Source organism: Argiope bruennichi, chromosome 4 (genome assembly GCF_947563725.1).
Source record: "Argiope bruennichi chromosome 4, qqArgBrue1.1, whole genome shotgun sequence".
In the NCBI taxonomy this organism is placed as follows: Eukaryota; Metazoa; Arthropoda; class Arachnida; order Araneae; family Araneidae; genus Argiope; species Argiope bruennichi.
The window spans coordinates 40,330,808-40,347,581 of record NC_079154.1 but is presented as its reverse complement, the minus strand read 5'-3'; the positions used below and the strand labels follow the sequence as shown (position 1 = coordinate 40,347,581).

At 26.6% G+C, this 16,774-nt stretch overlaps 1 protein-coding gene across 1 annotated transcript in view; it reads right to left on the bottom strand.

The window, feature by feature from the left end:
- LOC129967131 (neuroligin-4, X-linked-like) overlaps positions 1 to 16,774 on the bottom strand; it is a 201,761-nt gene that overhangs the window by 17,991 nt on the left and 166,996 nt on the right. The window contains exon 2 of the mRNA XM_056081817.1: positions 101 to 253. Coding sequence (XP_055937792.1) covers positions 101 to 253 — 153 coding nt within the window. The remainder of the gene's footprint in view (positions 1 to 100; positions 254 to 16,774) is intronic.

The window sequence follows — 16,774 nt, the reverse complement described above, 5'->3', positions numbered from 1 at the left end:
TCTCTATAAAGCGACTTTTTTAATTTAATGGATTTTAAGCATATACATATTTTAAAAGTAAACAATTAATAAATAAAAAATAATTTTGAGCATCACTCACCGAATATTCCGAGTCTGAAATTGATTGTAATGACGATAATGTTGCCAAGGCTGGCAATGACGCTGCCATCGTATGAATTTCCGGAATTCCAATCATATGATTCGCCATGTATAAACACCATCACGGGTATTCTTGATTTAGCATTTCTTGGGCCTAGAAATAAATCAATAATAACTTAAAAATCTTTCAAATCAATGAAACATTCATGACATCCTGTACAGCATGCTTAGTTTTAAAAGAAATCCAATTTTTATTTACTTCTAACCGCCTTTATGATCAGTTGGTTCACTAGTAATGATTTTTAAAAACCTTTATTTAAATAGTCCATGTATATTATTTTTAAAAGTTCCCATACGAAAATGAAACATCAAATTTTGATGCATATATATTTCATAATATTTTACAAGATTTTTAACATTCTGATTCATTGAACTATGAATTTTTTCTAATTTTCTGTCTATACAAGCATGCATTTAAATATATCACAGAAAATCGTATAAGTTTTTAAAAATTGGGGCACACTGAAAAATGTTCCCTATTTTAAGTATGACTTATAATTAAATCTACTCAACATAGTTGAATACGCTGAATTTTTTTCTTGGTCTGAAAAAAAATGGGGAAAAATATATTAAGGAGAAATATTATGAGAAGGGAAGAAAAATATGTGATTTTTAATCCAATAATTAAATCTATTGTTGCGACAGATGCTTGAAATATTTTTAAAAATGTATAAAATATTTTTTTTAAATATACGGCAAAAAATATCATTGATTTTTTTTTTAATTTCTAGGCGATGTAAATCTAATATTTTTTATGTAATATTTTCAACAGTTATTATGGGAAAATACGATATGAATGGCAATATAAATGTTTTTTTAGGGCATTAGAATAAGACAAAAATTTAGCAGGCGCTAGACCCAAACAGTATGTATATCACGATTATATTTAATGGTCCGGTAGTGCAGATTCGCGATATAACTTTGAGAATCTATAATTATATTGAGCTATAGTTATGATTTATGCTCCTCGAATATTCCCTATATGACTCAAAAATGTTAGCAAAATCCTATAAAAAGTTCTTTGTTTTTGGAATCTTAATAGAAGAAAATATATCACAACGATATAGAAAAAAAAATAATATCTAAATATTGTATAAAATTAATGAAAAATAATCATATCATACTGTAACCTTAGGTACTTAAATAATAACTATGTTTATCAGAAGATATTCGAAAATAAACAATGTGTTCATGGAATTATTAAACAATAAATAATTTGATATACTTATTCAGAGCAACAACGGCTGACAATTGTCGTTTCTAGATGCTTCTATCCAGACATCTAATTATTTAAATAATACTTTCTTGATCAAATGAACGCGCTCGTGGCAACCATTAATTATCTGCTTTAGGCCTTGAGTATCCATTTCGTTCTCCTGTTACTCAGTGCACAGTGATAACTCGATACCCCCATATTATGGATTCTCAACTCAAAGCTTTCACAAACAGAAGTTTATTGTACCCATTGATTATTTAGCTGTGGTTATTATAAGCGAATTAGCATTTTATCTCTTTCATGGGTACATTTGTGGTAAGTTATTTTTGTGACGATTCATAATTACTGATGTTATTTCAATTTTCATTAGCGTTATACAAATGAATAGTTCCAATCTAAAAATAACTATTTGTTATTTTTAGAGGCAAAATATTTTAGCAGTGTAAAATCTGTAAATAGGACAGATTTAGAAATGGGCGTAAAATTTTCATCGTGATGTTTCTGTATTGGATTTCGTTCAATGAATATTGCAAAGTCGATATTATCACGCGCGATTTGCAGGTTTTTTCCATCGCTTTGAGACACACCCTCAGGAAAAGGTATTGATTTTATCCCGGATTATTTCCTATTTTTTTATTTTACTATCGAACTTCTATAAAGTAAATGGTCCAATTTTTTTCTTATATTGGCTAAATTTATTTTTCAAATATTCTGCGATTTGTGACTAAATGACCTAGAAAAATTGTGCCATGGAATTTTTTTTGTATTTTTTTCATTTAAAACTTTACTGATAATAATAAAAAATAGATTTAATATTAATTTCTTTTGTTTTTCTTAGAGAATTTTTTTGTCAAAAAATTTATACATTTTTATTTATATTTCTCTAAAATATATTTCTTGTGAACCTTTATGATCAAAGAAATACACAATTTTATAAAATTTAAAATTTTGAAGAATTTGGTACTAATTTTCTACAAAAGTTTCAATCCCTCTCATTAAAATCAATGCATTTTTTGCTTCAATTATCGATCTGTCTACGAAATTTTGACTTTAAAATAAAGGTTATTAAAATAAAATGAATTATTAAAATTTATACAAAATGCTAGAATAAATAAAAAAAATCCTAAATTCCAATGAATATTATCGATAAAAGTGTATATATTATGCAGAGTTATATAGTCAGAAAATATCGCAATTTTCTGATTTATAAAGAATAACAACTTCGAAGCATGAGATGAATTCCGCTTTTAATAAATATTCTTTAAAACACAAATGATAGTAAATAATGAGTTCTTGCACATATATTATAAATACGCGATTGTCTTGTTTAGCGGCATCTTTGTTAAAATTGAAAAAAAAATGTGCGAATGGGAATGTGAAAAATGAGAAAATGAGAAATAAAATCAATGACAGAATAAGAAATGAAAGAGTATTTAAAGTAATTCAAAATTTGAGCTTGAATTCATTTCTTTAACTTTGTTAACACACACACACACACACACACACATATATATATATAAATTAAGTATATGTATATAGATGGATAAAATTTTTATGTGTATCAAAATCACTTTTTCATGATACATTTGCCTTAAATTGTGAATATGAATACTTAAAAAAGAAATTAATGAATAAATTAATCATAGATATTTAATTTAAAAGAAAACATACATAGCATTTCAAAACGTATTAATAGCTGCCTCAGATGCTTTTAGATAAAATAATATAAATTTAAATATTTTTTTGCTGAATTTTTATAGAAGATGGCATAAACTGATTCATATAAAATGTATGAGGCAAATCAATTTTTTAAATGACAATATAGATGTCAGTTATTTGTAATAGATACCAGAGTATGATGACTTAAGAAAATTAAAAATTGCAAGCTTGTTTTCATTGTTACTTTTGCATTGATTTTGTTTGTTATTATCTTCAAAAATATTTCAAAATTATTTCGCCTAAAAATAAATAAAAGGGAAAATACATTATTTAATACAATATCATAATAACTTTCACATAAAAACTTTAATCAATTTAATCAATTAGATGGCTGATTGGTTTAATGAGACAAAAATCAAATACTCCTATGCTTCGCCAGTGAATGTGATTATGACTTATTTGATACTTCATTTCCCACTTATAATTAGACTCTTTGAACATAAATTATAAAAAAATCTTTTGACTGAGATTTAATAAATTTAAAGTAGAAACACCTTCACACATATATTTTTCAAAAGAAATTACAGATATATATAACTAATTGAAACATAGGTTGATTAAAATTGTGTTTATCTGATCATAAAAGGTTTTTAAAGTGAAAATTATAAATTATAGATGGATATCTTTTAATGGTCATATATAAAAGAATGAAATAAAAAATTACTGTACTTTATTTTAAAACGTTGCCGATTTCTGACAGACCCATTTATTTTGTAAAGAAATTTACATAAATTAATTATTTTTCTTTTGATATTTGTTTTTACTTGTAAGACAAAAAATTAATTAATTTCAGTCAAAATAAAGGTAACATTTATTCATTTTATTACTTTCATTTTACAATATACATTTCAACTATGTACAATGTCTTTCATTTATTCTTTATCTAAATACTCTATGCAATTTTTCAACTGAAAAATAAAATAAAATTATTTTATGAATGGGAGTTAATTATTTCTTTCTTAACATATTATAATTTAGTCCTGCGTGTTACATTGTTAGCTTCGAATTATCTTTACATTCGCTAGGTTCCAGTTTGATATTATAATTTAATCATTATATTCATTTAATTATTCAGCAATTACCATATATGTAATGAGTTCTGAGAATATGGTTACATGTTATTGCTCTTCTTACTTATGAATTTAATCCAGACTTCTCATTCTGTTAATTAGTAATTATTTATAGAATAACGTAACTGAAATGTCTCCCCAATGTATTCCTAGGAGGAAAAATCAGTTTTAATAGTCTGTACTAATGTTCAACTGGCTAATTTCAGAACACATTATTCCAGAAGCATGCTTCATAATACTGGGGCCATTACTGCGATGATTGAAGCCTAATGGCATCCCTATTCTGAGAGGAATTCTTTTCAATTTGAAATCTCAGGAACTGCTCCAGACATTTGAATTTGCCTAAAAGTCGTAACAAAGCGTAGAAACAACCTTTAGTGGTAATTTTGCTCAAGGAAGCATATCTTTAGATGTAATTACTGTTGCTGAAACTCGTAATAATTCAGAACTTCCAAGTTGTACAACTTAAGTGTTTCCGTTTTAATAACATAGTGGTTGTAGAACCCTTACTCACTTCACTACGTGTCAAGATCTTCAGTTTCATTTTTAATGTAAATATTTTAATTAGTGCGAGTATAAAATGGTGATAATTTGTTTAATTACAGTGCTATGTGTTTTCACAATTTATGAATTTCTCTTTAAATAGTTAATGAAATGAAAACTGGAAAGTAAAGTAAATTTCTGAGAAGCACATGTAAGTTTCTGATAAGTCCATGTAAATGCTGCACCAAATCAGTTGTGTTAGTTATTTGCATATCTAATTATAAAATTTCGCGAAGTAGTGAAATTGACCATAATATAATTTGATATAGATAAATTATAAAAACGATTTATTTACAAGTAAACATGAAAATAATATCAAAAATTTGATAGAGCTATTTTTGAAATACTCCATAAAATACATGTGACCACAGAATCTATATAAAATAATAAATGCCATGTTTGAATGTATTTTAATTTCGATATTTTAAGAATCTTCAAACTAACTGATCTGTGAAAATATTTTGAACCAAATCAACCCAGTAGAACAAAATTGTAAAGTACAAATGTATAACAAAATAATAAACCACACGCAGTTAAATGTATTTAAAATATTTTGCATGCAAAAATAAAAATTTGCATTTTATATGCATATCGGCCCGCAGGAAGGGGCAAAAGTTATTGAGGATGAGAAGCTTCTGACATGGTGGTTGGTTCTCTCCGCCCTTGTAGGTATACAAAAATGTTGGAGTCTGACTCAGCCCATCGATGACGGGACGTACTTCCTTAGGGTATAGTTCTACCGTGGTCGGTGTTGGCCCATAGGATTCAAACACTGTTCCCGCCAGTGTTGCTGCTGCGGCTGTCCGGTCATTCAAGTTTTAAAATTAGAAATCTTGTGCGGTTCTTACAAGAACGAGGAATTGATTTCTCCAGACCCAAGCCCAGTAAAAAGCTCATTTCTCAACCAAGCTCTTCTCCAAATTATATCAACTTCAACAGATTTCATCTACTCTTACTCCCCACCGAACACCTCCTTCATCATTATAATATTCTATATTGCTACTTTTTATGTGTATTGTATATGTAAACTTAATTTTTTTTTCTTAATAAATACTCCCACGTATATCCTTTCAACCGATAGGGAATCCTAGAGATTCCAAGTTTGGGGATATTCTGTGGCGAAAGAAAGAAAGAAGGTGGGTCGAAGTAGTCAGCTTGTGATTTATATACATTTGATTAAACATATTATAGTGAAATGTCAGTTTTTTTCCAAGTTTTATATTTAGTGTTTCATTGTGAATTTTTATAATTAAATAAAATTATTATAATTAAAGAGATGGTTTAAAATCAATTACCATAATTCCAGATTTATATTCATTTCAATAAAAGTAAGCTGCTATTAGAACAGTCATTTATATGCGAAACAAAATGTAAGTCAAATTAATGTGAAAATTGCTTGGAAAGTAATAGTTTCATCAAATATTGCAGTTTAGAATAATTATACGTGGTAAATTATTTTAATATAAAAAATGATATTTCATATTTTCCTTTGTTGGTTTTCATCATATGTTTTGTCCTGAAATAACAAGGATATATTGTATATAAAAACTCTTTTAATTATTATGCAGATTTAATAAACGACGCATAGTAAATGCATTTTATATACATGATATTGTATATTTTAATAATATTTAATTAAGTAAAATTATCAATTAATTATCAAGTAAAATATTATTTTAATATTTTTTTTCTTTTCTAATTTAAATGTTCTGAATACTTCTAAGCAGCAATTAATATAAATTAGAAAATCTAAATTGTTTGCAAGGTGATTTGTTTAAAGTAATTCATTATCAAATAATTTATTCTAGTCATATGTTAATCTTTTATTAATTATTTTATCAGTTTTAGCATTCAATTAAATTTTGTTCAAGTTAATATTTACAAAAACATATTTTTTCTTTGAAGTTTATGGGGAAATATTTATCAGAGATAGCAATAATATTTATTACATGCAGTTCGTTTCCTTAAAATATGTATAACCGAATGGTTATCGAGTAGTTAGGTATATAGTGTCATGAAAAAATAAAAATCAATTAAAAATAAAAATATTATGTCTATTCTCCAAATAATCAAAATTATCAAAAATAAAAATCAATCAAAAATAAAAGTATACGTCTATTCTCCAAATAATCAAAATTATCAAAAATAAAAGTATACGTCTATTCTCCAAATAATCAAAATTATCAAAAATAAAAGTATACGTCTATTCTCCAAATTAAATATGAAAGTATATGTCTATTATCCAAATAATCAAAATTATCAAAAATAAAAGTATATGTCTATTCTCCAAATAATCAAAATTATCAAAAATAAAAGTATATGTCTATTCTCCAAATAATCAAAATTATCAAAAATAAAAGTATATATCTATTCTCCGAATTAAAAATAAAAGTATATGCATATTCTCCAAATAATCAAAAGTATCAAAATAAAAATCAATCAAGAATAAAATTATATGTATATTCTCCAAATAATCATAATTATCAAAAATAAAAATCAATCAAAAATAAAAGTATATGCCTATTCATCAAATTAAAAATAAAAGTGTATGTCTTTTCTCCAAATAATCAAAATTATTTTAAGACGATGGATGATATGTCTTCTTTTAATAAATTACAATTTAAGTTATGTTGAATCAAAAATTAGGTAATGATTTATTTATGAGCTCTTTCTTCTATTTCAAATATCATTTTTTTACATTTATCATGCACAATTTTTAATATCTAATACAAAATTTAGATATTTAAAGAAAGTCATGGGGAAATATGAATGCTACTAGAAACAGAAATATCATAGTTTACTTAAAAATTAACTAGAATGCTTGAAAATCCAGCATCAAATATAGAGAATGTTTATGTTTCGTTCAAAAGAATTTCCTTTAAAATAATGTGCAATTCTTTTTCTAAAAAGTAAACATACCATTTTGAGCATTTTCTAGTATTTAAATAAACTTTGTACTTTTTTTCCCTTTTAATATCATCTTATGACTTCTTAAAAGTCAAACAAAAAACAAAAAATATCTTTTTATGAAAAAAAAAATATATATATAAAATTTAAACTTGTGCTTCGATAATTCATAAACATCAGAAATTAATTAAATTTCAAAGTAAAAATCCACAACGAATTGTATTTTCTATCCATTACAGCTGTCACCGATAAAAAAAAACGAAATAAATGTTTTTCTTTCTCATTATATCAAAGCAGAAAAAAAAAAAAAAAAAAAAAAAAAAAAACGAAACAGACCGAGAAAAATGAAACATTCAGGAGCTTGCCATTTCAAACCGAAGGTTTAAAAATCTCAAAAAGAAAAGCGAAAAAGCATGGCTTTTGAAAGGTTTTGATTAATATATTTAGGAAGACGTGGGTCCTGGCGTAGAATTTCATAAGCCGACAGGAAAGAGATACATCTTTTTAAAATATATTTTAGTTGGAAATTTTATTTAGCGTTTATTTTATGTTTCTTTGCAGCCAGATGGGGTGTGAACGAAGGAGATCTTTGGAAATTCGAGGTAAAAAGTAGTAAGTCCAGTAAAAATGTTGCTTTTCGTATTATTACTCATATCATTGCAGGGACATATATAGAATGAATTTATTACTTGTCATTTGAAGTTACAATTTATAACAGCATAATTTTAAGATAAAAGATGTCATAGATATTATAGTTTTACTCTTTTAAACTTTAGTTGGCAGCCATTATGTATCATAGCGAGTTCATTGCAGACACTTTATATATAGTCTGTCAAAATGTTCTGTAAAATAAAAAAAAGTGAGATTATGGTTATTATTTTATTCATTTATTACACAAATAAATAAATTCCCTTCGGTGTGGTTTCGCTACATACTTTTCCAGAAATAGATTATTCATTCATAAATTTTGATCATGATTTTTTGTGAAATTGTGTTTTATTTGTAGTGTTCTACGAATATGGATTTCATTTGAAAAAATATTGGTCCATTTTAATTTCGTCGTTAATTATTTTCATCAAGAAACAAATTCTTCCTAACGGTTAATTTTTTTTTCCGTAAGAAATCTTCATATCAAATTTTATTAAAGAATAAACATTGCTGGAAAAATCGGTTTTATGTATTTTTTTTAGAAATCGCAATAGATTTTTTTTTTCAATTTCTAGTGATTTATTGAAAATTAATCATTTCACAGAAATCTCTAAGTCGTATGCAGATAACAACATAGATATTCATATCAACATATATTCATTCATTCATATATATATATATATTAATAATGAATAACAAGACATAAAATGTATACCGTATATGTTTTTAAAATGTTAAATCACTATTTTATTATACATAAACTGGATGATTTATCTATCATTTTGAAATATAAAAATCAATGATTTTTCACTTCCAAATTCATTATTTGAATATTTATATTATTTTTCTTAATTTTTTAAAGCTGCAATTTGTTCTAAAACGAAAATCGTGTTTGATACAGATTCATCTTTCTTAACTGAATTTCAACATTTGAAAATAACCACATGAGAGAAAGAAAAAAACTCTTGAATATGAAATGTTGTAAATAACCTGAAGGTCAATTCAATGACAACATCTCTTTACGATTAAAACAGATTGGTGAAAAAAAATATGCATTTTGAAAAAGCACCTTATAAACAAGGCCTTTGGAAATTTATTTCCAAAAAATTTAAATGAATATTAAATTTATTTGAGATAATCAATTTAAATTATTATAGTTTGTTTTTCTTATAATTTGATACATCAAGTAAAAAAAAAACTCAAAGAATAATATTCATAATTCTATGAGCAATCAAAGGCACATAACCAGTTTTTAATTTTCATTAAATGTATAGTAACAAGTTAAGCATCATGGCTTTTGTTTAACTTGTACCATTGTGATTATAAATGGACCATTCCGCCCAATAGTTGATAAAAGAGTCGTGTGATTGTGAATTCTCCCAACAGGCCACTTCGTTTTTCAACTTGATAAATGGAGGGAATTCTCTGCAATGACCTTTTATTTTCACTCCAAAAACTTCAAAACTTATTTTATTGCTAAATTTCTAAAGATTCTAACGAAAGGGCATTCGTTTGGCAATTCTCACTTATTTTCTGAGTGCAGAGTTTTAAATTCTTATTTGTTTAGATGAAATGTTTAAAATCTGTAAATAATTCTAATTCTTTTGCTGAGATTTTAAAAGATGTGATGTGAAACATAAATCTTCAAGATAAGTAAAATGTTTATGGTTTTATATTGTTTTCATATTAATTTTATTTTGGTATTAAAAAAATTAGCAGTTAAATAGCACTTGCGTAAATTCATTAAAAAATTCAAAACTGTTTTTATATATCCAGATTCTTTACTGAAAAAATGACCTGACCTTTAACATTGAATATCTTTCTTTCTGTTTCTTTGGATATATAATAAAAAAAGTTTTTCTGCATATTTATAGATTATACATCAACATATTATAAATGTTATATATGTTACGGCCAAAGCCCGAAATACGGCCAGTTCGCGAATTGGCCGGCCAATTCGCGAACTGGCCAAGAGGTTTGGCCAAAGTCCGAAATACTTGCAATTAATGTTGTATTTTCTACTTTGGCTGGCCATTTCGCGAAGTGGCCGGACATCCTTGGCCAAAGCCCGATGTGATAATCTATACTTATGAATAAAGCTCAATGTATGTTTGTGCGCGCGTGTGTGTGTGTGTGTGTGTGTTTGCGCTCTACAGTCCAAACCGTTTGACAAACAATTATCAAATTTGGCATATATATACCTTGGAGGTCGGAAATGTGCACCCTGGAGCGATTTTTAAAATTTTTAATTAGAATTTTAATTAAAAATTAAGCGTAATTTCGGCGTTTTATCGCTATAACCAGAAAATATTACAGCACAAAATCGATTTTTGCATCAAATTAAAGCTTAAATTTTAATTTATAAATTATGCTTAGATTAAATTATGCTAAGATTTAATCTGCACGAGTACATCAAATTAAAAAAAATATCTTTTATCAACGTGTTGCTATCACATTGATAGAAGTTTAAATTAAAAAATAAATCAACTATTATTGCAAATTTAATAAACAAAATTGTAATTTTCTGCAGGTGTCTGTATAAAATGAAAAAAAAAATGAAATAAGATATTTTCTGAAATTAAAAGGAGGAAAAGTTTTCTATGAGCTTTGACAATACCTATATTATTAATTCAATAAAACAATTTAATTTAAGGCAAACAAAGTTTAATATACTTAGGATAATCATTCTAATCAGCTACCATCAGCTAATTTGGGGCATACATTTGCTAACAAAATGGTCTAAATTAACTAAATAATTATATTTAATATAACTTTAGTCAATAAATGCTCCGATGAATCAGGAATTTTAAATTTTTACATAGGTCCTCTACCCTTTGAATCATATTTAACAAAATATTCTTGAGACACCAATATTTTTAATAAAAATTGTTGAACTCCAACCAACTAAATCAATCACTAAAACTGACTGATTTATGAAATTTCAATATCACACTTCTATAAAAACTGGCGATTTTAGACCACTTCACCGACTGTCTCAATGAAGATACGCTAATCCTCTGCAGGGTTTCTAGACAGTGATTGGCCTGTGATTATAAAAATGATGCATAAAAACTTCATAAATCGGTCAGATTTCACTGCTGGACGACTCTGATTTCAATTTTCATATTTTAAAAAAAGACATGGTTAGCTTTAATATGAAAAGCTTTTATATTGATTGCAGTTTAAAATTTCCACTTTAGTTTAAAGTAGAAATTTTATGGATACTGACAGAACATTACGGAAAGTAGTACAATGAAACATAACTGTTTAAGACCTACATAAAAGTACGACTGAATCATATAACTACCTAAATATGAAGCTCAAAAATATTTTGCAGAAAAAGCCACTAAGAGAGCAATTTACATTAAGTGAAAATTTTAGCGATCATTAATACTGGTGAACCGGCTGGTCGCCAAAGGCGACTAGTGGTAAATAAATATAATGACATTCATGTATAAAATATAAATAAGGACATGTTGTAGGTGAAATTGGACAGATGGCGCCAACAAAGAAATGTCTTTAAATTATATTAATAACAAAACTATTTGTCCTTCATATTTGTTTTAATTAGCCCTTATTTTTGTTATTTGCCTTTACAAAAAAATTCATATTTTTTGAAGCGACATTTCGGGAGACAATGTGATCTGGGATCTTTAACATTAGGTCCATGGAGCAGAAAAAGACTAAGGATCAGGTAATTGAAAACTGAATACTCAATTTGCCTTTGTATTCATACATGATACGCAACGCCTTTGCTCAAGATATAATTATTTCATTTTGAAGGGCGCAAATCTAATCTTCACGCTATCACGTTGTTAAAGTATACACGTTCACTGAATAATTTCTATTATGGCTTTAATATGAGAACAGAATAACACGAGATCATATTTTTATATATTACAAGCTTATTTTTAACTCAGAGGTGTCACTTATATTTGAACTCGTTTCTGAAACAGTTGCACTTAAAAAAAAACAGTACACAGAAGTACTCATTTTTAAATATTTCATTTTTAACAGGGTGTAAAACAATGTGCTCTTGATGCCTTTCTTTCTACTTTGGCCGATCGTCCCCAGCCATTTCGCGAATTGGCTGGCCAAAGCCCGAAATCAAGAAAAGATCGGACATTGGCCGGTAAGTTTACAGCAACGTTGGCCAGATCGCGAATTGGCCGGCCAATTCGCGATCTGGCCGATTTCGGGCTTTGGCCGTAACATATATTTTATAGGTTATGAAATATAATGTTTTCTAAAAAAATTAATTATTTTGATTATTTATAAATTTTTTTTTTTTGTCAAAAATTATGGAATAAAAAGTTTGAAGGTAAATCAGAAATATTTTAAATGCAAAATATCGAATTAAATTTTATAAACTGCTATTTAAAATTAAAACAAAATTATGAGTTTTCAAGGACACACTTTGCTTAATATGCCATATTAATATGCCATAATAGATGCTTAATATGCCATTATAAATATATAAACACGTAGCTAACTATCAGTTTATTTCTGAAATAAAAAATACCATCAGAATTATAATTTTTTCGAAATTTTCTAATTATTAAAATGCCTCTATAGTTTTATTCTTCTAAAATGCAACAATACATAGAAGCAATTAATTTTAAATTGAAACTATTAAAAACTTATCAGTACACAAAATTTGAGAATGTAATGCAATTTTATTCTTTAAGATCTATAAATATTATATTAAATTACAGTAAAATGTGAACAGTAAATAATTTGCACAAAACATTTAATTAATTACTGATTTTTTTTTTTTTTTTTTTTTTGTAAACGAATACTGTTTTTTTTTCTACATACTCTTACATCATAAAAAATTAATAGCTTATTTTTGAAAATATTTATTTACATGTTTATGAAATACAATTTTTTTTTTTTGTATAAGTAGAATATTGATAGCATAGAAACTCAATTTTTGTTACATAAATATTGTATTTCAACAGTGTTTTCGGTTAAAAAAGCGCGGAATAGATAATAACATAAAAATGTCAAGACTCTTTAAAAAAAATATGAACTGAAATTCAAGTTCAAGCAACTTGGGATTTTCGATAAGGCGTTTTCTAAAGAATCGAAACTTCTTAGATAAATAAAAATATATAATTATCCAACTGATTAAATTTAAATAAAATATATTGATTTGCACAATGACAAAATATACGAATTTCTTTATAACCTTTTGAATTTAAAAAACAAAAACAAAAAAATAACACTTACATGGAATATTTACTGCAAGGAAATTGCTTATGTAATCAATGATTATATTTCAAGAATAGTGTGGAGGATTGAAATGAGTTAGGATAGAACCTGGGACCTTGTGATTCACAGTCCAATAACATGACCACGATACAAAAGCAATTGATCGTGTAGCGTAGCCGTTAACTGGCTTATAAGCTTTCACCGCAGACTCTCGCTCCAGTGAGTCGGAGGTGAGACGAACGATATGACGTTTGAGTGGTGATGTAATAGCTGTTGAGTCTAATGTGCCTGTACCCATTTGAGTAGCGGAGAGCGTGTGTGAGTGAGTGGCTGCTAATGCCTTTGCTGTGTCAAGTGAGTCTGACGACTTTCTTTTTGCTGTGGGTAGACCGCGATACAAAAGCAATTGCTCGTGCAGCGTAGCTGTTAATTGGATTATAAGCCTTCACCACAATAGCATGATAAAAATAATTCAGCCGTCTTAACATTCAAGAGAAAGAAATTATTATATCTGAGTATATTCATTATCATCTTTATTAGTGATATCAAATAGGTGATTTTTTTATCGGAATGCTTAGTCCTCTGTGTATACTACTAGGTTTTGTTCCTCTGAGCTACCGTTTTAATTTTTTTCTACTTTTGAACATCATAAACTATTAAGATTCTTCATTTTCAATTCAGATGAAATCTATATGCAATGAATATAATTCTTGCAACATAAGAAAAAAAAATGTTAAATTTAGGTGATCTAAAAAACGGACTTCATATTGGAACAATTATAAAAAAAGCAATCGTCTGCTACGTTATTTTTTTTTATTTTAAATGTGTGATATCTCTCTAATTTTGGAGAAATAAGATTTGCTGAGCTTTAACAAAACAAAATGACAACGTCTATGAATACCGTTGCCTATGGTACTGAGTTCACCACACAAAGACACAATCTGGTGTACTGAATTCAATGTTTTTTACTATTTTTTCTTAACTATATCTTGTAAATGAACCTATTTTAGAAGTTACATAAACACGTTTGATACTCATCTTATCACTTTTAAATATTTGATACTTTGATTTATTGAATATTAGACATTCTAAATAAATTGCGCTTTCTTAGAGTGTAAACATCTTCCATCAATGACCAGTTTAGGTTGCTAATTTTATTATATTTTAATTGAACGTCTAGACTAACTATATATCTGAATTAATTTCAAATGCTGGCAATACAGCAGAATTTTTTTTCTTTTAAGAATACCATCGATATTTTATTTAATGCGCAAATGTGACAACATAATTTTATTTTCTATAACGAATGCACCAATAATTTCAAAAATTGTTTTTTTTTTCATTGATCGTAAAATAGAAAGACAAACACTACAATTAGACACATCTCAAGTATTGAATGCATGCGCCTAATATGCATATATTTAGAACATTTCCTTCATAAAAAAAAACAAAAAAAGCGAAGGAAAACTACAACAAAATGAAAACTAACCAGGATTTTTTTTTGGATGTTCCAAGTATAATTGATTCTAGTTCTAAACGATCTCAAGATTTATTGCGAAAGATTTATGTTTTCTTCTGTCTTTTTAAACGAAAGATTTCTTTCCACTAATAAAGATTCCAAGCCTAGACTTTTCATTTTAATTAGCAAAACTAGAAACTTGGTTTTGTTCTTTCATTCGTTTTTTTGGAAAAAAGAAGCAAATAAATTCTAGATTTCTTTTCGTCCTTAAGAATAACTATCACATCGCTGTTTTTCGTGCATTTTTAATGGCAATTCATGGAATAAGATATCTAAAGATCAAACGCTAAAACAAATAGAGACTACGTTAATTATAAATTTTTATTTCTTCATTTTGTCATTGTAGTTTCAAAAGTAAGTTTGAGATAGTTAAATTTGTTTTCAAAACTTTTCCAATATATGTTTAAAGGACTGGGAGTAAAAAAAAAATTCATTTTCTGTTGTACGTACCAGATTGCTGTTTAAATAAGAATTATATTTTTGTAAGAAATGAAACTAAAATCTTTTGAAAATAAATATAAAATGGATCGTTTGTATGGAAATGTCTTTTAAAAAAATATTTTCTTTACTTTAATAGAAGAGTGCAGCTTGGTCAAAGATGATTTTAAAACCGAAATTAAAACAAGGAAATATTTTTCAACCTTAAAAATTGACTACAACCTATTTGATTCGAAAACAATTTAACTTACATTTTTTATAGAATTCCTATATTCTAATAAGCTTTCAGATGCTGAAGATTCAATTCCTATATATATAGGCAGCAAATTTTTGATATAATAAAAATTCATTAGCAACGATATGATAAAAATCCATTATCCTATAAAATTGTTAAAGAATTCCCGAATAAACATCCTTTCAGCATATTCAAAAAAATAAAAATGAAATGTAATTTTAACATCATGAAAGCATTGTCCTTGTTATTAGTAGTTAGAATTTAGTATATGTATAATGATCACAACTATATGCTAATTTAATAACCAATACATGAAGATCTTTATTATTGTTATTATAGAAAAAGTATAGATTTTTAAAATTAAATTTGCGTTATGTAAATATGAAACTGTATTTGATTGAAAGCCTTTAAAAGCAAAGACAATATTAAAGCAAACAGCAGCAACATTCTGGTATATTTAAATCTATTATAATATCATTATTTTTCTTTAATGCAATTTTTGAGCAATTTTTCTACCGGGGGTGGTTTGGATTTAACTGGACGAGAACTGCATAAGTGTTTAGAGAAAGATAAATAAATTTCGAATATACTTTGAAATATCATTTACATAATTTTATACAAGTTCTGTAAGATACATTATACACAATTTTAATTACAGTATATACCAAATTTTGCTTGATTTTTAAATAATTAAATTGCACTTTTGAAAAAAAACTGCTTAAAAGTTCACATTCCCATCTTTACAAGTATATCGCCTTTGTTGTTAGAAGATAAACAGTTTTGCATGCAGAGCACAGCCCATAGAGATGTGCATGTATTAATCTTTATTGTAAGTAGAAATGAATGGTTGACTGAATTAATTTTAAATGAATGGTGGGATTTTCTTTTTTATGATATTCATTGCAAATTACATACTTTTTTTTCAGCATCATTTAATTTTGTAATCAGCGTCTCTTACTTTTAGGATATCCGTTTGTACCTATTGGCTTAGGAAAAAAACGAAAATACTAAAGAAAGAGACGTTTTTACATTTTCAATTATTTTTTTCTTTATTTTCATATCCTGCATTGTACATTGAGGAACAAAATTCATGGAATACATCTTAA